The sequence below is a fragment of the Hyperolius riggenbachi genome, chromosome 3, assembly GCF_040937935.1.
Source record: "Hyperolius riggenbachi isolate aHypRig1 chromosome 3, aHypRig1.pri, whole genome shotgun sequence".
Classification (NCBI taxonomy): domain Eukaryota; kingdom Metazoa; phylum Chordata; class Amphibia; order Anura; family Hyperoliidae; genus Hyperolius; species Hyperolius riggenbachi.
The window spans coordinates 171,233,803-171,257,855 of record NC_090648.1 but is presented as its reverse complement, the minus strand read 5'-3'; the positions used below and the strand labels follow the sequence as shown (position 1 = coordinate 171,257,855).

At 45.7% G+C, this 24,053-nt stretch overlaps 1 protein-coding gene across 2 annotated transcripts in view; it reads left to right on the top strand.

The window, feature by feature from the left end:
* MAN2A2 (mannosidase alpha class 2A member 2) overlaps positions 1-24,053 on the top strand; it is a 200,320-nt gene that overhangs the window by 58,381 nt on the left and 117,886 nt on the right. For both annotated transcript variants that reach the window (XM_068275259.1, XM_068275261.1), the window contains exons 2-4: positions 4,486-4,640; positions 10,099-10,356; positions 13,142-13,286. In XM_068275259.1, coding sequence (XP_068131360.1) covers positions 4,509-4,640; positions 10,099-10,356; positions 13,142-13,286 — 535 coding nt within the window. In that variant the 5' untranslated portion in view covers positions 4,486-4,508. The remainder of the gene's footprint in view (positions 1-4,485; positions 4,641-10,098; positions 10,357-13,141; positions 13,287-24,053) is intronic.

The following is a 24,053-nucleotide window of genomic DNA, read 5'->3' as shown; positions in this document are numbered from 1 at the left end:
GAAGGAGGGAGGGAGGGGGGGCAGGCCTCGAGCAGTGTGTTTGGCAATAATGTGCCTGCTGACTGTGATGTAGAGGGTCAAAGTTTTGCTCAATAGAGCTTTATGGGGCGAATTGAACTTCCGCAAAAGTTCGCCTGGTGCAGGGGAACGCGAACCCCCAAAGTTCGCCTGGAACCGTTCGCAGGCGAACCGTTCGCGACATCTCTACTGACCACAAATGACAGGCCTCTATTGTTCTTCTGCATTTCTCACTCATACCTCCTTATCCATAGAAGAAAACGTGCTGATGAGCAGTGACTCTCTATAGTAATCAATCCTAGAACTTTTCCCAGGAGGATTCTTTTTGGGTGACAATTATTGAAAGTGTGTCTGTAGCTGTCTCTGGCCAGCGGTCTGAATACACAGCTCACGTTTGTCTTGTTTCATCTGACATAATTTAGGAATTACAGAATTGTTGAAACAGAACCTGTTCATTCACACAGTAACATTAGATTTTGCAGCACTCCTTGTATTCAAACTATCCAAAACTGTCAGACATAAAGCGTCATACACACGCTAGGTGAAACTCAACCCGAGGCAGCCGATAACCGTCTCTGCCGAGGATATTGCATGTGTACTGAGCCCCCCCCCCCCCAGTGCCTCAGCCAGCAACCAGCACAGTGGATTGGTTCAGACTGCCATGAGCATTGTTCTCCCCACTCTACCTTTCTGCTGCTTGATGTGTTTTGTGTGCCGCTCCATGTCCTTTAGGCGCTGTTTCCACGTGTGCTGGCACCGGTCTCCAAGACAGACACTGGCACTTGTGCTTATGTGAGTATGCATCGAAATCCCTGTAGCAGTACACACACACGCACACATACAATCTTGAGTTCAGCTCACCTTACACGTGTGTCTGTCTCTGATCAAACTGGTCTGATGGAAAATGCCGGCATTTGTGAAGCAATAAGTTGTTGGAAAAACCTGTTTTCCTGCATTTATTTGTTGTTTTTTTTATAAGAGTAAATATTTACATCCAGAAAACATAAATATAAACATTGAGGGCCCATTTACACTTGCTGATAGCAAAACGCTAGCGATTTTGCTAGTGTTTTGCTCTGGTGTTTTTTGTCGTTTACCGCCAAAAAATCACCATTCACACATGGCAGTTTTTTTTTGCGATCGTGTTTTGTGCTTCTATAGCACTGAAACGTGATCGCCGGGAAATCGCCTGAAAATGGAACAGGCTACGCGTTTGCATTTAGTGTTTTGGGGCGATTTGCACAAATCGTCCAAATGAGAACGGGCCCATAGACTTTTATTACCCTGGCGCTTTGAAAAGTGCTAGCATTTGAGCGTTTTGCCGAAATCGCCAGCAAAACGCTCAAGTGTGAATGGGCCCTAAGGCAGCGAATACACTTGCCTTTTTGAGGGCGTTATTCCTTAGGGCTGGTTCACACTAGATTAAAAAAATGTACCTGAGACGACACATACTTACCATTTTATACATACCTGGGGCTTCCTTCAGCCCCATGCGCACGGATCACTCCCACGCTGCCGCCGTCCGTTGCCTGCAGCTCCGGTATCGGCGGCCACTGGAGAGATACGTAAAGAGCGCACTTCCTCTTGTGCAGACTGGCCGAACTAATGGGACCCGATACTGGAGCTTCATGCAGCGGACAGTGGCGTAGGAGCGATCCGTGTGCATAGGGCTGGAGGAAGCCTCAGGTATGTATAAAACAGTAAGTTTGCGTCGTCTCTGGTTTCCTTTAAAGGGAACCTTAACTGAGAGGGATGATGTGGATGTTTCCTTTTAAACCATACCAGTTGCCTGTGAGTCCTGCTGATTTCTATGGCTGCAGTAGTGGCTGAATCACATACCTGGAACAAGCATGCAGCTAATCCAGTCTGACTTCAGTCAGAGCACCTGATCTGCATGCTTGTTCAGGGGCTGTGACTATAAGTATTAGAGACGCAGGATCAGCAGGGGAGTCAGGCAACTAGTATTATTTTAAAAGGAAAAATCCATATCCTTCTCAGTTTAGGTTCCCTTTAAGCTCCACTTAGCACAGGAAGCAGATCCTAATTGTAAAAATAGGATCCACCTCCAGCATAACATTTCTGTGTTACAGCTGATACAAATCTTAAAATAAATCTGCTCAGTTTCTGATTATGGAAGCAGACATATTGTTTACAGCCTGTGCTTTCAAATGGGCTTATCTGCCATAGGCAGTCATGTGACACAGGGGAGAGATCAAATTACAACTTGTGATTTAGACACAAATAAGGGGGAATTACACAGGCTAAACTCTTTAAATCCATACAGGGTGCATTTCTGTTCTGTTTTCCTTGTGTCCTGTGCAAGAGTTCAGGTTCACTTTCAATTAAAAAAAAAATGGATCTGCTTCCTGCGTTGTGATAAGCGGAATGCAGAATTCGAACGTTACACATTTTTCCGGACTGGATGGGAAAATCTATGCAATGAAAGCCTTTGAGAATGGATAGTGTCCATTCTCACTAGGCTAGATGCTGTGTCCTCTTCACCCGTTTCGATTGCCACTGTGACATAATACTCACGTGTCTTGCCTCCATTCGGTCCCCGTACACAGCCCGGTGGCCGACAGAAGTCTGGGGATCTGCAAAGGACCAATGGGAATCTTATCCAACAGGTAGGATTCTCATTGGTTCATGGTGGGCCAATGAAAATTATCCTTGTTGCTAGGGAGCATAGGTCTATTGTCTCCTATCTGCCCCTACTGGGCTCCGGGCTGTGTACCGAGGGACAGAGCGGCAGTGGGACACTTGAGTGGCGAGGCGGATGTGACACAGGACATGCGATTGAAGCAGATGGCCAATGCAGAGCGAATGATGAAATTGCTGCAAGCTGATGTAAAACGGATGGACGCTTACCTTGTCCACTTTGCATCCACTCTATTGTGAACCAGCCCTTAATGGGAAAATGCAATAGAAATGACAGCCCATGAATATCATTCGGCTTGCTCACATCAAATGGGACTTTCTGTCTACGGGAGAAAAACTCTGTTTCTCCTTCATGGACGATAGAACAAATGTATATATGTATATATTTAACGAGTAACTGTAAAGAGAGGGATACTGCTGAATCTTCCTCTCCCTTTGTTGTTTCCCCTCCCCCATCAATGTCTTTCTAAGGATAACAGATGATTGCCTAGTGCGACTGGTGGCAACGTAGTATGGCATCCTCGACTCTTGGCTTTCAGACATTATCCCCCCCCCCTCCCTTCCAGAACCTGTATGAGCAAAAACCAATTCCAGGTACAACCCCCCCCCCCCCCCTTTGTACTTTGTGAAATAACTTATTCTGATTTTGGAGGCTGACCTATTTATTTCCTGGCTACACTGCTGATCCTCTGCCTCTAATACTTTAAGCCGTAGACACTGAACAAGCATGCAGGAGATCAGGGGTTTCTGTCATTGTCAATTTATGACGAGATTGGCTGCATCCTTGTTTCTGGTGTGATTCAGACACTACTGCAGCAAAACAGATCAGCAGCAATTTTCGTCCCGAAATTGATCGCATTGTCGGTCGGGCATGCACTTGGCGACACCATTTTTCATACAATTCTATTATAATAATTGAATTGGATGGTCGATCGGCCGCCAAGTCGCCTGATGTATGGAACTTGGTTCTGTCTTCTACTGTATTTCTAGAACATGGAGTTAGTGTAGCACCATCTTGTGGCCAAAAATTAAAACTACACTGATACTGTACAAGACTACACTTTCACATAAAAAAATTTAAATAAAAATGTATTTAATTTTTCTAAATCCTTCCACCCCTACCCCATAAGCAACCAAAATAAAACACTTGTTAAAAAAAATACATCATTAAAAAATAACTACGTAAGTTACCTTAGTCACTTTTTTAATATGTATGTCATGAAGGTATATTACTGTTGCTTTTGTAACTAAAGACTTGTAACTATTCTAGTACAAAAAAAAAAGAAAAAACGAAACGGAAAAAAACAACTTTTTTTTTTCAAAATATTATCGCCATACATTGTACAAGGGACACAATTTAAATGTTGTAATCACTGGGACAAATGAGCAAATAAAATGTCAGTTACATTAATAGCACATTTTATTTTTGAACTATAATGGCTGGAAGCTGAGAAATGGTGTTTTTTTTTTTGTTTTTGTTTTTTTAATCCTCTCTGCAAAATGCATATAAAATTTAAATTCTTAGCAAAAAGTACTGCCCAAAGAAAGCCCAAAGCCTAGTTTGTTCCACAAACAAATATATAGATAATTTCAGTGTGATAAGTAGTGATAAAGTTATTGGTGAATGAATGTGAGGAGCGTGATGTGAAAATTGCTCTGGTTTTGAAGGGGAAAAAAACCTGTAGTAATGAAGTGGTTAAACCAGATTGTTGTTTTTTTCTCTGTTTAGTTGTTTAGTTTTACTTTCACCAAAATGCTAAAATTGTCTCTCCTCCCTTTTCACATTCATCTCTTGGCTTTGTTTTTCAGGTCTGTTCCTGCAGCTCCCAGGGATGAAACTGAAGAAGCAGGTGACTGTGTGTGGAGCGGCCATCTTTTGCGTGGCCGTCTTCTCATTGTATCTTATGCTGGACAAGGTGCAACACGACCCTCCCCGGAGACAGAACGGAGGCAACTTTCCCAGGGTACAAAGAGATGTAATGTGTGCCTAACCATTAAATGCTGCCACATAATTGACTTTTAGAGAATAAGAGATTGAAGGTCATCTGCTTATCAAGCCAGGCTGGGGATATTCTTTCAGCATCTCCCAAAACTGCCATGCCTCCAGTGGCTGTGCCTTTGTGTATATTGTGCTGTGTGTAGCGATAAAATATTGTGTGTGTGTGTGTGTGGCGCTAAAATATTGATACTATAGCATGAATATGACACTGTATTATTGCGTTGGCCTCATAGCTTTTCCGGAGTCTAGGCAGGCTTTTGGGATAATGCATGTGTGACCTTCACTACTTTCACTTACAACCCTGTCTAATCTCCATATTTCATTTTCACGGAACAGTGACACATTTTCTGATGTGATGTGTTCATTGCTCTTACATAATGCCTCTATTCCCATACACCTCTGCCTGACCTCTTTTCTTAGGAAAGCTACAGCAGTGGGAGCGCAGCGCTGAAGTTTCTTCTGCTGCTTAATACGGTTAGTGCTGTATGTACATTAACCTCCGTGTGAAGCAGTATGTTTTTCAGATAGGCGGTGGATCCATAATGCATGAGCTACATAATATTCGTAAACGGTTTGTGCAGAAGTTGGAAGCCCCAGATCAGGCACATTTATTTTACATGCACTTATTACAGCATCATATTAAATTATTCATTAAAATATTTGAAAAAAAATGGTAGTTTTTGCACACTAAAAAAAAGTTAGAGATTCTCATGGACTGACTGCTGCCTCCTCACAACCAGCCAGCCTGAAGCTTGACCTCTGTAGTCACATGATCCTGAAGGAGTGTGTGATCGCTCTTTTACTTGAGCTTATGTCTCACTGCTGACAGCCTATCTGGGCCCCAGACTGGCTGGGAGAAACAGGTGGGGAGCAGGCAGCCGGAGGAGAAAAAAGAGAAGCTGGAAAATCAAGCTACAGGTACTTTCCTATTTTATTTAGCAGAGATTACAATTTTTTTTATTTTTATAATTTACAGAAAAAAAGCTATATTAATTACATCAACTAAACTGGAGAATGGTTGGTAGAAATTATCACATAGGCCTCGATTCATAAAAGTGCCTGCGAGCGGGGAAAGTCGAGCGGGGAAACACCGCTGTCGGTATTTCCGCCTTCAGGGTGGTAATTCATAAAAATGTTGCCTGTTGTGACAGGCGTGCGGAGATACTCCGCTGTAGGCAGGCGTTAGGCTGTCGGGAGACATGCGGAAGCCGGAGAAGCAGGCGGAATCCCTCCGTGCGGTGTTCTCTCTGCAGCTGCTTGGGAGGTCTGTCCCATTCACTGCAACGGATTCCGCACGCTTCTCGCCACATCAGAGGTAGCGGTAATACCCGTCCGCATACCGCTACCTCTAATTTTTATGAATTGACCACTTGTTACTTTTGCTGTGATAATCACCGCGCAAGGCGGTGATTTATAACTTTGCTCGCGAATGTCGGCTTTTCATGCGGAAAAGCCTTTATGAATACAGATCTTGCTGTGTGGTCGGTAAAGTGTGCCGTTTTCTGCATTCCCGCATGCGGGAATGCTTTATGAATCGAGGCCATAGATGCTACTTTTGCCAACTTTCTTGCAGATTCCATCAATTAGTAATAAAGTTGGAAAAGTAGTATCTCATTCAACAACTGTACAATGCTAGCAAGTTGGCTTCGTACCATATGGAGGAAGCTGTGTTGATGTTAGTCTGTGCCTTCAGCTTTTCCACTTTACACCAATTAAAGTCAAAGGTGTCACCCAGGGCCAGGTTGAGGCATAGGCTGGAGAGGCTCCAGCCTCAGGGCGCAGTGTAGGAGGGGACACACAATTCATTCAGCTGTCATTCCTAATTGTGTTTGAAGCAGAAAGAAATAAGAAAAGGGGATACATAGCAGTGACTGCAAGCCAAATAGCTAGATATTAAGGTGTTGGGGAGGTTGTGGGCCCTGTGGCCCTCTTAGTCTAATAGCAATCAGTGTGTGACAGCTGGGGTGGGAGGGATGGAGGGGCGCACTTTGGTGTCTCAGCCTTGGGTGCTGGAGGACCTTGTCCCAGCTCTGGTGTCACCTTCTTGCATTTGGTCTCTATTCTCCCATTAATGTCTGTGACCAACTGCCAAGACTATTTCCAGATCTTTAAAAGACACATATTTGCTAATGAAGCTCCGTTGTCTTCACAAGGGGGCAGTTTACTAACAATCAGACACAAGCAGAGATAAGATAATGCAATGCTGTATTACGTTGACCTGCTTATTTAGAAGCTTTGAAAAGATTAGTTGGGATCAGAGATCATAACACAGAATTTGTGAAAACTAATTTTTAGAGTTTTTGTAATAAGATACGTTTTCATAATTTGCTACTTGATATCCACATAGCGACACTGGGGAGGGCCGACGGAGGCCACTGTACACTTCCTAGATTCTTGGCAGAGGCAGTTATCATCAGCCAAGTTTAAACTAGCGTGTGTACACAGCTTTATTGCAAAAATAAAGAAAACTGTTTACAGAGTAAGAAGCCTGATCAAGTCCATCCAGTACAAAATGTAACTGTATGCATCAAGAGTAGAGCAAATGGGTTTATTTTGAAAAGGAAACCAAAAGAAATGCAGGTTGTTTCAATAATTTAGTATATAAAATTTGGCTTGCCAACAAAACCACACCATACTAGAAATATAATATTTGGGCAATCTGTAAAACTTCAGATCTTATTGTTTTGGAAGAAATGTATCCGCTTCTACTTTGATGCTAAACCCATAAAAGAGAAATATGGCAATGTATTCAAGGCTGTTTCTGCAGGAAGTTATAACTACAACTGTGATTTGCAGTGACTTTAAAATATAGAAGCTGTCACTATAAAAATCCAACCCAAGTTTCCAGTTTTCTCCCTTTATGGTTGCAAGCTTCACAATTTTCAGAATGAAGTAAGTCAGCTGGGGCTCATTTTAAACGATGAATAGGAACACCTTTTCAAAGTGGTCACATTGCATGACTGTTTTCTAATATCTGCGAATCGGGTGTATCTACAGTTCATAGGATCTGGGAACAGCTCCCTTCCATTCCATTCAGGGTACGCCATACATTTCAAACAAGTTCTGAGAAAACCAGGTGAATTGACAAAGGTTCTCCTTTCCTCCCTTCTTGTCCAGGAGCTAGCGGCAGATGCTCACATGGTTTATGTGGGCCAAGTATTTCTTTAAAATTATTTCATGTGTGATGTTTTATCGTTCAGTACAGTTGTACCTATAGTTCTTAGTCCCAGTTACTATTAGCGGTGGAGTCCCAGTTACTATTAGCGGTGGAGTCCCAGTTACTAGTAGCGGTGGTTTCCCCATTTCAAGTAAGTCAACTTTTTCAAGAGAGCAGATTTCAACTTTCATCCATGTTCAGGACAAGGTTATTCGTTATTGGGCCTTTACAGGACATTCACATTCCCTGGTTACGTATTGCCAAATTAATCTTGTTGTAGTTATAACATGTTTATGTTCTGGCCAAAGCCAGAAGTGTGGTCAGTTCCCAGATTCACCAGTCAATGTGGGAAGTGGCCAAGAGGTGTGACCAGACCAAGGTCAGATGTAAGAGAAGACATCATACCTTGGTGAGGTGACCAAAAAAAGAGCATTTTCTTCTAAATGTGCAACCTGCAGGCTTAAGCCTAACACTAACCTTCACCTTTGTAGTGCCAGCCAACCCCCCCCCCCCCCCCCCGCTTAAAATGAACCTCTTCTTTGCCTAACATTAACCTCCCCCACTCCTCTGCATAACCCTAACCTTTCCACCTTTCCATATTCTGTCATGTCCAAGAAAGTGACAGGACCTCAGGAAAATAGTGAAAAGACAGGAAAGCCATATTGCACATTGGCAAGCCAATGTTGAACTTTGTCCGGTGATGTTACAACTAAATTGGCCATTTTGAGAAATGGCCAACCAATTTCCACTTTGGTTGACTTCTGGATTTGGCACATAGATAGTGCTGACTTTCTAGTTAAATGCTAGGGATGACTGATGGTTGTTTTTTTTTTTTTTTGCTCTAAAAAAAGGGGAATTCCCCTGGGCAGAACTGGAATTGTGAATGAGCTAAAAATCACATTCAGAAACTGATTACCGGTATGTACTTGATAGCAGATTAATTTTCGTCATTCACTCATTTTCTGAACCTGACTAGCCCCATACAAAGTTCCAGGTCAGCCCAGGGGAGCTAATGCTCAAGCAAAGTAGGATTTCAGAATCCAGCTAGCCTCTGTAGTGAGCGCATTCGATTGCTGTTCTGTTACGTGGAGGGCACTGTCACTTTTGTGAGAAGTTTAAGACATCCTGTGCTTTTTGTATGCCAAGATTTTATGAGCTTATTTCTTTACAGAGAGTGGTATCTTGGCAACCAGATCTTTGAGAGGGGCGCTGACATGCTATTGTTTTTTTGAATATTGTGACGGCTATATAATGGCCTACTTTCTTTATTTGACATTAGTTCTGCATGAAGTCTAATCATTCAGAGAAAGCTGTACCATTCAGCACTATTGCTTTTGAATGATTATATCAGGATTTTTTTTCCTTTGCGCAGGTGTAATTGCTGATCCATTCTCAGTAAAACTATACATAACCATAAGAAGCTGCCTTCCATTTTGATAGAAATGAATCTGCCTGTACAGCTCTTCTGTCACAGTGATAGGTGCTGTGATGTTAGGTTATTATTCTGCTTGGCACAGACCTGTGTTGTGGAATGATTGGCTTAGGAGATGGATGGTGAAGAGCCAGGAGGTTTTATAATAAACGTGCATTGGGATCCTATAGTTTCACTGCTAAATAAAAATGTACGAGTATTGAGCCTCTCTTATATCAGAAGAAAAAAAAATGTTTCCCGAGAAGCTATTTTATCAGAGCTACCCTGAGAAGCTGTTTTGTCAGAGCTGTTACCTGGTGCAGTGCTGAATTAATAGTGTAATAGCAGGTGAAATGTGGGCAATGGCTGCACTTTCCTTTTTCCCTCCTCTGTGTTCTTCAAATAATGTCCATACAATGTCCATAATGCATTGGAAATGGAAGGTGAGAGATCTGTGGAAGAGGATAATATAGTGCTTTCCACAGCCATCAAAGATATTGTATTTCCTCTCCCTGTGATCAGATGATCATTATCCTCCACTCCCTGCTCCTGCATCATTATCCCCTGAGGAAAACCTTCACAGAATTGGCAGGCTACAGGCACATTTCTGACTGCCTACGACTGCCTAGCCACCTTCATTTGGCCTGTCAGAATCAGTGTTTACTGCTTGCTCAGAGAATTTTTGGAAAGCCTTAGTAATACCACACATTGTTCTTTTATGGAAAGCTTCATTTGTCTTCAAGCTATTGTCTGCATGGTCGTTATGTATCATTTTTTCTTTCCTTGTTATTGCTTCCACTCAGAATATGAGCTTTGTAAAAATTCAAGAGTTTTACCTCTTTGTTTCCTGCGCAGAACCAGATCTCTGTTCTACAGAACCGAATAGAGCAACTTGAACAGCTTTTGGAAGAGAACCATGAAATCATCAGTCACATTAAGGACTCAGTACTTGAGTTGACAGCAAATGCAGATGGACAACCAATCCTAATACCGTATCACACTCCTAATGGGACTTGGGTCATTCCTCCTGATCCTCGGCCCAGCTTCTACTCTATATCGCCCCAGGACTGCCAGTTTGCTGTAGCCAATAAAGGGCAGAAACCAGACTTGCAGGTAAAAAAAATTGATATTTTTCTGTAAATCAGTTTTTTTCACAGGTGTCTATGCAATTTTCCATTGCATATTCAACACATAAGGCTTGTACACACTTGCAATGACTGTGATCTGAAGTGATAGGCTTTGGATGATTCGAGATCATTTTGAACAGCCTTACTTTTTACAAAATGATCTCCAACAATTATTCCTGGACTTCTAAGCATGTATGGGCCTTCTAGCATCAAATCCGATTATAGACTGTGGAATCTTTCCATATATGTAGGAAAATGATCTATCTAAGCAGTCTTTTGTTGTCAGTAGAATTGAAATATGATTGTGCTATAAAGGTGTATGGTATAAGGCGCAGCGTTGTATTTTATGGTGAGTAATTCCGCCTGGAGGTTTGTGTTTTTGTTGTTGGGTTCTTTCATTGTCTGGCGCATCATTAAAGCCCAGGCAAATCCAACATTGGCCAAGGGAAATTCTCATTCATACTAGTGTACGCTTTTTTAAGGATCGGTCTTTAGAACCAAATTTTTCAAACATTAACCCATTGTGCATCCATGTGCTGTGCATCTCCTCTATTCAGGCTTGACCCTGTTGGGAACAGAATATAGGGGCTGCAACATTTGGGTTTTTGTTTTTAAGCGATTCTAATTGCCCGGCTGTTCTTATGAACGCTTTTACTTCAGCGGTTTCTGAATCGCACACTGGAAACCTGAATGCAGGCAGACTTTAAACCTCTCAGTTTCTCTTGTTCTGGGGGAGTGGCTGAAGACCTCAGAGGTCCAGAATCAGCCGGACAGACAAGAATTTGTTGGGAAGGAAATTAATATGGCAATATCCATATCCCTCTCAATGCAGGGTCACTTTAAGACTTCTTGTACCCCTGCCTTTACCTTCCTGCTTCCAAACTAAGGTCTCAAAACTGCTCACTACATGATCTTTAGTGTACTACATGGATTTTATGAAATAGTCTGGCATTTATTGCTCCTCCTACTTTGGGTGACACATCACATCTCCTTGACCTGTCCACCAGCTGAAACGAGAGGAGAAGAAGCAGGATGTAATGCAGTAGCAAGCACATTTTGCCAATAAAAAAAAAAATCTGACCACCATTTTGTATTTAGGATGTTTTATTTATACTAATTTCTTAGAGTATTTGAAGTTAGGCTTTAAGCATTATGTTTATTTGATGTTTTCCCTCCCTCCTGAATAAATTTGTGTATTGTTTTGCATTTAACTTGACAGACTTAAAGAGACTCTGAAGTCTCCTAAAAATGAGGTTTTTACTTAAACCATTTCCGCCGCCCGGACGTGAAGCTCACGTCTGGGCGGCAGCTCTGCAGCGCTCCCGCGCTTTGGCGCGCCCGCGCCCTTGCGTCCCCGTTGTCACCTGGGAGCCCTGGGATCAGTGAAAGGAAACATGGTTCCCGATCACCGATCCCTTTTCCCCGCAGAAAAACCGAAGCTCTCACCTGTGAGGCTTCAGTTCTTCTGCCCGGACAGATTTCCGCATCCCCCTTGTACTTCCGCTTAGCGAGAAGTACAAGGAGGGTAAACAATAGTGGCCAAATAGTAAAGCTACAGCTACACATTTTTTACATTACTATTTACACAGATAACATTAAAAATTTACTGTTTCTGTCCCACACCCTGATATTCACCAAATAAAAATTTTAATGGGAAAAAAAAAAATTACAATAATAAAAAAAAAAGACATAGTTAGTTACCCAAGGGTCTGAACTTTTTAAATATGCATTTGAAGGGGGTATACTACAAACCTTTTTTTAAATTATAAGCTTGTAAATAGTGATAGACGCAAAACGGAAACAATGCACCTTTATTTCCATATAAAATATTGGCGCCATAAATTGTGATAGGGACAAAATTTAAATGGTATAATAATCGAGACATACGGGCAAATAAAATACTAAAATACATAGGTTTTAATTATGGTAGCATGGATTATTTTAAAGCTATAATGGCCGAAAACTGAGAAATAATGAATTTTTTCCATTTTTTTCTTATTAATCCTGTTAAAATGCATTTACGGTAAAGTGGCTCTTAGCAAAATGTACCACCCACAGAAAGCCTAATTAGTGGCGGAAAAAACAAAATATAGATCAATAAATTGTGATAAGTAGTGCTAAAGTTATTAGTGAATGAATGGGAGGTGAAAATTGCTCCGATGCATAAGGAGAAAAATCCCCGCTGGCTGAAATGGTTAAAAACCTCTTTAACATAATTGCCCCTCCTAAAACGCTTCATCCCCATGGCAAAAAACGCCATAAATCAGCCCTAATTCCCCTGGCAAAATCCACGACTTCCTTGTCGTGGATTTTGCTGCCTTGATGCAGAGCTTTCAGCTGCAGCAGCTCTGCCTCTATGTGCGTCAATCAGTGCTGATCGCCACCTCTCCCCCGCCCCTCTCAGTGAATGAAGACTGAGAGGGGCGGGGAGAGGTGTCGATCCGCGATGATGGATGTGTGTGGAGGCAGAGCTGCAGCTAAAAGCTCTGCCTCTATGTGGAAGGAGCCCTGTGATGTGCTCCAGGTAATTTAGGGTAATGTATGGCATTTTCAGGCTCGGGGATGCAGCGTTTTAGGAGGGGCAATTATGTTTTAAAGAGGTTTTTAAGTAAAAACCGCATTTTTAGGAGACTGAGTCTCTTTAAACAGACTGAAACTGTACATCTATGGTCAAGTGCACCATTTCCTTCAATTTCTATAGGAAAACTGTCCCAGATGTGTGGCACACTTTACATCATATTGGTACATAAATGTGCGCATTGTGTTTGCAGATGCTGGATGTTTACGCACAGTTGCCTTTTGATAATGTGGACGGAGGAGTATGGAAACAAGGATTTGACATCACTTATGACCCTAATGATTGGGAGACAGAACCCCTGCAGGTGTTTGTGGTTCCACACTCTCACAATGATCCTGGTAAGAAGTACAAATAAACTTTCTGTTAGTCATAATGTATAATTATCACTTACAAATTAAATTAACTACCGTATATGTAATCTATTCAGTAAATGGCAACATACACTTGAAATCCTGTTATGCATCAATGTGGCAACTGGGGAAAAAATGTTTTCCAAGTGAATGTATATGTTTCTACAGCTGTTTGTATCAATAGGCAGATGTCTAGGGCACCACCTGGTGGAAGGGGTGCCAAATAACCATTCTACAATACTGTCCTTTGTAAGAACGGTTACTGTTTCATGACTTAAAATCTAAAGTATGTACACTGTTTTCAGAACTACAAGTGAGGCTGATAAGTCTTTGGAATTTAACTCTTTTGTTGGAGGGGGGGGGGGGGAATACGTTTTAAAGCAGAGTTGTCCCTTCATGCTCATAGGGTCCTGGCTGGTAACTGAACCTGGCAGTCTAAGGCTGGTTTCACAGTGGGACGTTACAGGCGCACGTTAGAGCAGCCTGTAACGCACCCCACCGCACAGCAATGAAAAATCAATGGGCCGTTCACAGTGCCCACGTTGCGTTATACAGTAACGCTGCGCCATTACACAACGTACTGCATGCAGTACTTTGTAAGCGGCAGAGCCGCGTTAGACTGCTTGGACATGCGCAGTAATGTTGGGGAGGAGCTGAGAGCGGCCAAGCACATGGCTAATTAATATTCACTGCACTCAGTGACGTGCAGTGTTTACTTCCTGGAGCGGCCGCTCTGTGCGGCGATTGGCCGGGCGGGACCACGTGATGCCGCATGCGTCCAAGAGTGCGCATCACGGCATCACGGACGCCAGAGTGAGCTGCACAACGCGGCTCACTCTGACGTCCACCTTAGAGAGCACCAGGCGTTGCGTTAGGGGCACGTTATGCGACCATAACGTCCCCTAAAACGCAACGTCCTGGTGTGAAACCAGCCTAATGCTACAAGTTAAAAGTATGAACCACTTAGCCACTGTGCTGTCTATTTGTTCAACCAAAGCAGTTGAAATTTGTCATTTGATAATTAAATTTAATAGATAGCACTTTCATTTGACATGGGTGTTATTTTTAGAATTTTTCACACTGTGGGTCCCAAATTAGCAAATAAGGTGCTTCCTTTAGAGTCTGAGACTCATAAACCATAAACTATTCACTTGAAAAAAAGGAAGAAAAATATACTATAAAATCAATAACATTTATTTAATCACCAATTATAAAACATTATATAGCAACTTGATTCTATAAAAAACCAGAGTATTAACTCCAATGACCTGGGGAAACTCAATCACCGGCCTGAAAAACCAACATTAGTTGTTAACATGATAAATAGGTCAAACAATTATAAGCTGGAGCTCACAGCAAAAAAATGTATAGGCCTAAAAATTGTGGACCACACAAAGTGCAGTCCCAATTTGAACAAAAAATGGGCGTATTCAAATGCATAGAGATGTAAGATCCATAGCAATCCAAGGTGGTATCATAAGATCAAAGCAGAGTTCAAAACAAGGTTCAAACCGAGTTTCTTCCTAGTATGGTGACATACATGTATCCCAATGGTCATTCCTCATCACTGGAGTGACAATGTTCCTTGGTTATTCAGTATACTCAATACAACCATCAGCTCAAATACACCTTCTTAGTTCCTCGATTAAATCGCAAAAGCAAGGTTCATAAGGACATCAAAACGTCATAGCATCCATCAAACATATCGTTTACGTGACAAATAGTCTCAAGATCAGCTGTAGTATGGAATGTAGTAGGAGATCATTGTATTGTTAGTCAGCAATTAGTGAGTAAACAGTGTTGAAATCCACCAGTAATCATTTCCTTGTACAATTCTCCATTCTCCTCATGGATCAGTGATAATATGGGATATGATGTCGGAGATCACTGTATTGCTTATCAACAAGCAGATCTATAAACAGTGTAAAGTCCGCCAGGGATTAGTCCCTTATGCAGCTCTCCAATCCCATTATGGTCACGTGATGGAAGATATAATGTAGTTGTAGTATTTTCATAAGATAGTGTATGAGGCAATGTCCATCCATATGCATGTCAGCGTATTGTAAAACAAGGATTGCAAAGAATCAGAATCAGAATCAGTTTTATTTCGCCAAGTACAGCAAGAGCCATAATCGGAATTATTTGTGGTACACATGGCATAGACAGATACAACAGCACATACAATTTGAAATGCAGTAATCAGATATACAGAGGAGGCAGCGACGGGGACCAGCTGTCGGCCCGGCAATTATGAGTGCAGGCCGGACTGGGGAAAGTCAGAGTTCAGTGACCGAACGGCCTGGGGAAAGAAGGTGTTCTTCCGCCTGGTGGTTTTGGATGGTATAGTCCTGAAGCGGCGGCCCAACGGGAGGAGCCTGAAGTAGTGGCTGCCAGGGTGAGAGGGGTCACGGGAGATCATGGTGGCCCTCTTACTCAATCTAGCGGAGTGGAGGAGATCAAGAGGTGGAAGAGGAGACCCGATGATTCTCTCTGCATCAGCTATGACCCTCTGCAGTTTATGTTTATCACTGGCCGATGCACCCGCGTACCAAACAATGACTGAGGAGCAGAGGATGGATTCTATGGTGGCGGTATAGAAGCTGGCCAGCAGCTCCCGTGGCATGCCAAATCTCTTCAGTTGGCGCAGGAAGAACAGCCTCTGTTGGGATTTCTTTTGAATTTTAGTGGTGTTCTGCCCCCATTTCAGATTATTGGTGAGAGTCGTGCCAAGGAACCGAACCGATGACACTATAGAAACTTCTGTTCCTCCAATGAGGACAGGCGAGGGGGGGGGAGGGTTCCTCCTGAAGTCTACAACTAGTTCAACAGTCTTTGCAGTGTTGAGAACTAGGTTGTTCTCCCTGCACCAATTGCATATTCTCTCGACCTCGCTCCGGTATTCATGCTCTCCGTTGCTTCCAATTAGGCCAATAATGGTGGTGTCATCCGCAAATTTGATGACCTTCACAGAGTCAGCGGATGAGATACAGTCGTTGGTATAAAGGGAAACAGTAGAGGTGACAGAACACAGCCTTGTGGAGCCCCAGTATTGGTGGTTCGAATGCTGGAGTAATAGTTGCCGAGCTTCACCTGTTGTGTTCTATTTGTCAGGAAGTCCTTGATCCATGCTCGGAGAGTGGGATCAACTCCGAGCTGTGTCAGATTGGTGATCAGGATGTCAGGGCAGATCGTGTTGAACGCTGAGCTAAAGTCTAGGAACAGGATCCTGGCATAGGAGGCCGGCCTGTCTAAGTGCTCAGTGATGTGTGCCACGCTGACATTGATGGCATCCTCCACGGATCTGTTTGCCCTATATGCAAATTGGAGCGGGTCTAAAAGGGCGTCTGTGGACCTCTTCAGGTGGGCAAGGACCAGCCGCTCGAGGAGCTTCATGATGTTAGAGGTTAGGGCCACTGGGCGGAAGTTATTGTGCTCGGAACTGCCTGTTTTTTTTGGGACTGGTACAATTATGGACCTCTTGAAACAGGAGGGGACTGTACCATCAGATAATGACTGCTTAAACAAGGAGGTGAGCACAGGGGCTAGCTGATCGGCGCAGGTTCGCAGGCAGACAGACGACACTCCGTCCGGGCCGGAAGATTTCCTGGGATTCAGCTTCCGGAGGTGCCGGAGTACCTCGGATTCCCGAACAGCGCTAGGAGCCAGGGCGCCGAGTACGTCAGAGGTCGATGTGGATTTGCCTACGGGCTGGTTGGAATGTTGCTCGAACCTGCAGTAGAACTCATTGAGCTCCTCCGCCAGTCGAGGGCTCGGGGTCGCCGTTTGGGATGTTGGTTTGAAGTTTGTGGCTGCTCTCAGGCCCTTCCATACTTCCCGTGTGTTGGTGGACTGGAGGCAGAGCCCCAGCTTCTCAGCGTAGGCCCTCTTTGCCGATCGCAGTTCTCTTTTCAGGGCGAGCCTAGCTTCTCTGAATTCCTCTAAGGAGCCAGACCTGTGCGCCTCCTCTTTGCGTTTCCGAAGTCGGCGAAGCCTGTCGTTGAACCAGGGCTTGTTGTTGGGGTAGACCCTGAAGGACTTGGACGGGATACACGCTTCTTCGCAGAAGGTGATGTAGGAGGAGATGTTCTCGGCCCATTCATCAAGGGTAGGTGCCTCCAGAGCCGTCCAGTCGGTGGTTTCAAAGCAAGCTTGGAGCTGCAGTTTGGCGTCTGCAGTCCATTTTTTGACGGTTTTGGTGATGGGCTTTGAAGTCTCTAGGAGCCTCCTGTAGGAGGGGATCAGGTGTACTGTGTTGTGGTCAGAGTTTCCCAGGGGGGCTCCTTGGGTGGCTTTGTAGGCGTTCTTGTGAACCGTGTAGCAGTGATCCAGGGTGTTACCGCTCCTGGTAGGGCAGGTGATGTGCTGCTTGTAGAGGGGCCTCACGTGCCGAAGGTTCGCCTTATTGAAGTCGCCCAAGATGATGAACAGGGCCTCTGGGAGGGCTGTTTCCCACCGCGAGATACAGTCACTGAGTACATGCAGGGCGGACTTGGAGCATGCATCGGGTGGAATATAGACCCCAACGAGGACAAGGGAAGAGAATTCCCTCGGAGAGTACCGGGGCCTGCAGTTTATGGCAAGGAGCTCAACGTCTGGGGTGCAGGCCTTGTGGAGAGTGGTGGTGTTGGAGCACCAGGAGGTGTTTATGTAAAAGCAGATTCCGCCGCCTCTCGTTTTCCCAGAGAGGGCTGCATCACGGTCTGCTCTTAGGAGGTTGTAGTCTGGTACCTGTAGGGAGTCGTCGGGGATGCTTTCGCACAGCCAGGTCTCGGTAAAACAGAGAACAGGGGTGTTCTTGCTGATCTGGGGTTTGCTGTCGAGAAGGAGAAGCAGCTCGTCCAGTTTGTTGGGGAGCGAGCAGACGTTTGCTAGTAGGATGGCAGGGACAGGCGAGCGTAGGCCTTTCCTTTTCAGTCGGACCTGGGCCCCCGCCCTCCTTCCTCTGTGGCGGCGCTTGTTTGGTGCTCGCTTGGTGGAGAGGTATTCGATGTGTGCAGTGACAGCATCCCACAGGGGAGAGCCCGGTGTTGGGTTGGGGCTGTCCGGGGGTTCCCATTCAAGAAGGGCTTCTCTGGAGAGGGTGGCGGTCCGTTTCGCGCTCATGGTCCAATTTCCTCAGTAGGTGGCACAGTGTGTGGCCCCGGTAGGTGGGATAAGCGGGCAGCACAGTGAAGAGGCTACCAGAAGATGGAGGTAGGAAAGAGGCAGCGGCCTGGCACAGTGCGTGGCACGAGTCAGAGGGCGTGGGGTGGGCCGCACGGCGCAGACTGTGGCACAGATATGGTGCAAATGGTATGGAGCAGGCAGCGCAACAGTCTGTGGTATGGAGCAGGCAGCACAACAGTCTGTGGTACGGAGCAGGCAGCACAACAGTCTGTGGTACGGAGCAGGCAGCACAACAGTTGGATGGTATGGGGCGGGCAGCACGTCCCGGTGTGGGGCACAAATAGGTGGACTGGAGCAGACGGCACAGCCCGGTGCGTGGCACGGTAGATGGTCTGGTGCGCGTAGCCCGGTAAGTAAGCAGCCTAAGATGTCTAGAAGGTGTGGAGTGGGCAGTACGTGGTTTAGGCAGCGTAGCACAGGCACTGGCACAGTATCGATGGTGTGGGGCAGGGAGCAAAACACAGTCCAGGGCCCACTTAGATGGAGTGGAGAAGTCAGGCAGCACAGCGTAGACTGTGGCACGGATAGATGATATGGGGCCGAGGCACAGACTATGGCACAGTTAGATGGTATTGAACAGACAGACAGCACCGTCTATGGTACAAATAGATGGGGAAGAGCGGGCAGCACAGCACAGGCTAAGCACAAGAGATGAAGCAGGCACAGATGGTATGGAGCAGGCACAGATGATGTGGAGCAGGCACAGGTGGTATTTAGCAAGGCACAGATGGTATAGAGCAGGCACAACGCAGGTATGGAGCGGGCACAGGTGGTATGGGGCAGGCACACCACAGCCTATTTCAATCAGACAGAGGATCACTCATCCACTCTAGGTAGGTCGGTGTTGGTAATCCCCCAGGTGGAGCGTTGCTACTGGTAGGCAATGAGCCCTGGTTTGCCGACCGGTTTCCCTGGCAAAGTCGCCAGCATCATCAGGGCAGGCTCATTAGGTCATCCCATCCGTGCAGACCTGGCCTAATAATGGCGCCCGGCGGCCCCAGGACGCCCGGCCGTACGTGGGCCCGCCCCACGTCAGCGCGTCACACTGCTGCGCGCGCAGACCGGGGGGATACCACGCCAGGCGCGCATCCACGTCACACCAGCGCGTCACAAACCTGCGCATGCAGATAAAGGCATAGAGCGCGCACCGGCCGATTGGAGCAGCGCATCACCCCAACTAACCAAGAGTGCCATCTTGTGGCCAGATTGAAATTAGTCACAAATGGGCTGCGCACCACCCAATGGCCAAAAGGAGGCCACATTTAAGCAGTGCAGAGCCCAATGGATGAGCACACATTGGGGAAGGGGGAAAGCACCGCCCTGGGCAAACCGCCCGCAATGGCGCCCCGGGGCCGCCCTGGCTCCACACCACTGGGCTCCCCAATCCCCCCCCCCCCCAAAAAAAAACGGCCACACAGATCCAAGACTGCCAAGCCGGGGAGACGAACCCAAGGGGGGTCGATGCACCACAATCAGTGAAAGAATCACTTATTATAGGAAAAGCCACATATAGATATAAGATCTATCCACCAAGCCCTGGAGCGACCGCTCCCATATTGGGGGCTTAGATTATACATATCCAGGCACACCGCTCCCCCAAGGGCCATCTCCACAGCGCAGCAGCCCCAACCCCGCATGACAGCCCCCAGAGGGCAAGAGGAATAACCCAGGGGGCCTAGGTGTAAACACATCATGGGACTAACACAAAATCAAATACATTTCGATCCAAAAGTATATATAAATATGTTATATTTAGATTATATATCCCATTTAAAATGAGTTTCGTTTGTAGATGTTGTGATCAACCAATATATCAGGTAGACAAAAGCTGTCCCAATGAAACATGGGGCACAGCTGTTTTGCAGAATCACATTAACATAAAAATCAATAGTTCCCGTTAAGGCTGGACCCCGGGGGTCAGAGGGGACCCCCACATAAGGGGATGTGGTGGAACAACAAGGGCAACCCCCCACGGGCCAAACCGGTCCGGGAGGACACGGCGGAGCTCAAGAAAGAAGACAAGTGAGTTAAATGTGTAAAGTAATCCCAAGGGGGAGAGCCCACCATAGCAAGTGGCTCGCCCAATTTCCTATCACAAGAATGGGGCATAATCAATGCCTTCATTCAGGCCAGGAGGCCGAAAGGCCTTCAACTTATATATCCAGAAGGCCTCACATTGAAGGAGCCTCCCGTCCCAATCTCCCCCCCTTGGGTCTAAATGTACCCTGTCGAGACCAAAAAATCGTACTTTAGTTGGATTAGCATTCTGACATCCAGCAAAATGTCGTGCAACTGGTGTATCATGGGATTCACTGATCCCATATGTATGTTCATAGATGCGTCTTTTGAATGCTCTACCCGTCTTGCCCACGTAGAAGGCTCCACATGGGCAAAGAAGCAGATAGATGACCCCCTCGGTCTCACAATTGGTATAGTGTCTAGTGGTAAGTATTTTGTCTCGAGCCTTTAGTGTACATTGCTTGCCCACATGGATGTAGCGGCACTGATTACATGCATGACAGGGATATGTACCCAAGGCAGTGCACTTACATAGTTTGCCCGTTCCACTTTGACCTGGATAATGACTGCGTGTCAATTTATCCCCTATAGTGGGGGCCCGTTTAAAAGTCAACATTGGTTTTTCTGGGACAAGGGCGGCAACTTTGGGATCCACCATCAGCAAAGGCCAATGCTTGCACAATAAAGATCTAATCTGTTGGTGTTCACTGCAGAATTTAGTAATGAAGGATAGTCGCCTGGTGGCAGGGTCCTGTGAATCAGTTGGTCTATATAGTAAATCTGACCTACATGTGCTACTAGCTCTATGATAAGCTCTCTTGAGGTATTTCTTAGGGTAACCCCTGGCTCGAAAACGTTGTTGTAGGTCCTCGGCTCCAAAATTATGATGACGCTGATGATTGAATTACATGAGGTGGAAATCACCTGTGTTGATGATCAGATTAAAGATTTTGATTCAAAATTGGAGCCCTTCAGAGAACACCCATTCCTCCAACAGAGGAAAGAGAAATTAAAGAAACATCTGGAGAATTATAATAGGGGTATAGTTGATATGAAGGAGAGAAAGTTTGAACGGGACAGATTGGCATATGCCATGGGCCAAGCCTATAAATGGAATATTAATAGACCTAAACCTAACCCCCGACCACAACCCACACCTTCTCTACCTAATAAGCCTGTTCAACCCAGACCAAATAAACCCAATCCGCACCCTAAAGCCCCTAATCCTACACATAAACAGTCACCTAGCTCATCTTTATCCTCACAGAGTGAATTAAACCCAGGAGGTCCGAATCTAGCACCCAAAAAGCCTAAGAAGACACAATTAGATGTCTCACAAACACACTTTAATATTTTTTCTCCAAAAACAAAAGGAGCCCCCTCGGCTTCCTCCTTGGAATCACTTCTATCCAACTTCTCACATGAAGAATCTTTATCTTCCCCTAATCTTAGCTCACAATCTTCACTGTCTTCTGTGACATCACAGAAGCATTGGCCTTTGCTGATGGTGGATCCCAAAGTTGCCGCCCTTGTCCCAGAAAAACCAATGTTGACTTTTAAACGGGCCCCCACTATAGGGGATAAATTGACACGCAGTCATTATCCAGGTCAAAGTGGAACGGGCAAACTATGTAAGTGCACTGCCTTGGGTACATATCCCTGTCATGCATGTAATCAGTGCCGCTACATCCATGTGGGCAAGCAATGTACACTAAAGGCTCGAGACAAAATACTTACCACTAGACACTATACCAATTGTGAGACCGAGGGGGTCATCTATCTGCTTCTTTGCCCATGTGGAGCCTTCTACGTGGGCAAGACGGGTAGAGCATTCAAAAGACGCATCTATGAACATACATATGGGATCAGTGAATCCCATGATACACCAGTTGCACGACATTTTGCTGGATGTCAGAATGCTAATCCAACTAAAGTACGATTTTTTGGTCTCGACAGGGTACATTTAGACCCAGGGGGGGAGATTGGGACGGGAGGCTCCTTCAATGTGAGGCCTTCTGGATATATAAGTTGAAGGCCTTTCGGCCTCCTGGCCTGAATGAAGGCATTGATTATGCCCCATTCTTGTGATAGGAAATTGGGCGAGCCACTTGCTATGGTGGGCTCTCCCCCTTGGGATTACTTTACACATTTAACTCACTTGTCTTCTTTCTTGAGCTCCGCCGTGTCCTCCCGGACCGGTTTGGCCCGTGGGGGGTTGCCCTTGTTGTTCCACCACATCCCCTTATGTGGGGGTCCCCTCTGACCCCCGGGGTCCAGCCTTAACGGGAACTATTGATTTTTATGTTAATGTGATTCTGCAAAACAGCTGTGCCCCATGTTTCATTGGGACAGCTTTTGTCTACCTGATATATTGGTTGATCACAACATCTACAAACGAAACTCATTTTAAATGGGATATATAATCTAAATATAACATATTTATATATACTTTTGGATCGAAATGTATTTGATTTTGTGTTAGTCCCATGATGTGTTTACACCTAGGCCCCCTGGGTTATTCCTCTTGCCCTCTGGGGGCTGTCATGCGGGGTTGGGGCTGCTGCGCTGTGGAGATGGCCCTTGGGGGAGCGGTGTGCCTGGATATGTATAATCTAAGCCCCCAATATGGGAGCGGTCGCTCCAGGGCTTGGTGGATAGATCTTATATCTATATGTGGCTTTTCCTATAATAAGTGATTCTTTCACTGATTGTGGTGCATCGACCCCCCCTTGGGTTCGTCTCCCCGGCTTGGCAGTCTTGGATCTGTGTGGCCGTTTTTTTGGGGGGGGGATTGGGGAGCCCAGTGGTGTGGAGCCAGGGCGGCCCCGGGGCGCCATTGCGGGCGGTTTGCCCAGGGCGGTGCTTTCCCCCTTCCCCAATGTGTGCTCATCCATTGGGCTCTGCACTGCTTAAATGTGGCCTCCTTTTGGCCATTGGGTGGTGCGCAGCCCATTTGTGACTAATTTCAATCTGGCCACAATATGGCACTCTTGGTTAGTTGGGGTGATGCGCTGCTCCAATCGGCCGGTGCGCGCTCTATGCCTTTATCTGCGTGCGCAGGTTTGTGACGCGCTGGTGTGGGATGGATGCGCGCCTGGCGTGGTATCCCCCCGGTCTGCGCGCGCAGCAGTGTGACGCGCTGACGTGGGGCGGGCCCACGTACGGCCGGGCGTCCTGGGGCCGCCGGGCGCCATTATTAGGCCAGGTCTGCACGGATGGGATGACCTAATGAGCCTGCCCTGATGATGCTGGCGACTTTGCCAGGGAAACCGGTCGGCAAACCAGGGCTCATTGCCTACCAGTAGCAACGCTCCACCTGGGGGATTACCAACACCGACCTACCTAGAGTGGATGAGTATTCTTTGCAATCCTTGTTTTACAATACGCTGACATACATATGGATGGACATTGCCTCATACACTATCTTATGAAAATACTACAACTACATTATATCTTCCATCACGTGACCATAATGGGATTGGAGAGCTGCATAAGGGACTAATCCCTGGCGGACTTTACACTGTTTATAGATCTGCTTGTTGATAAGCAATACAGTGATCTCCGACATCA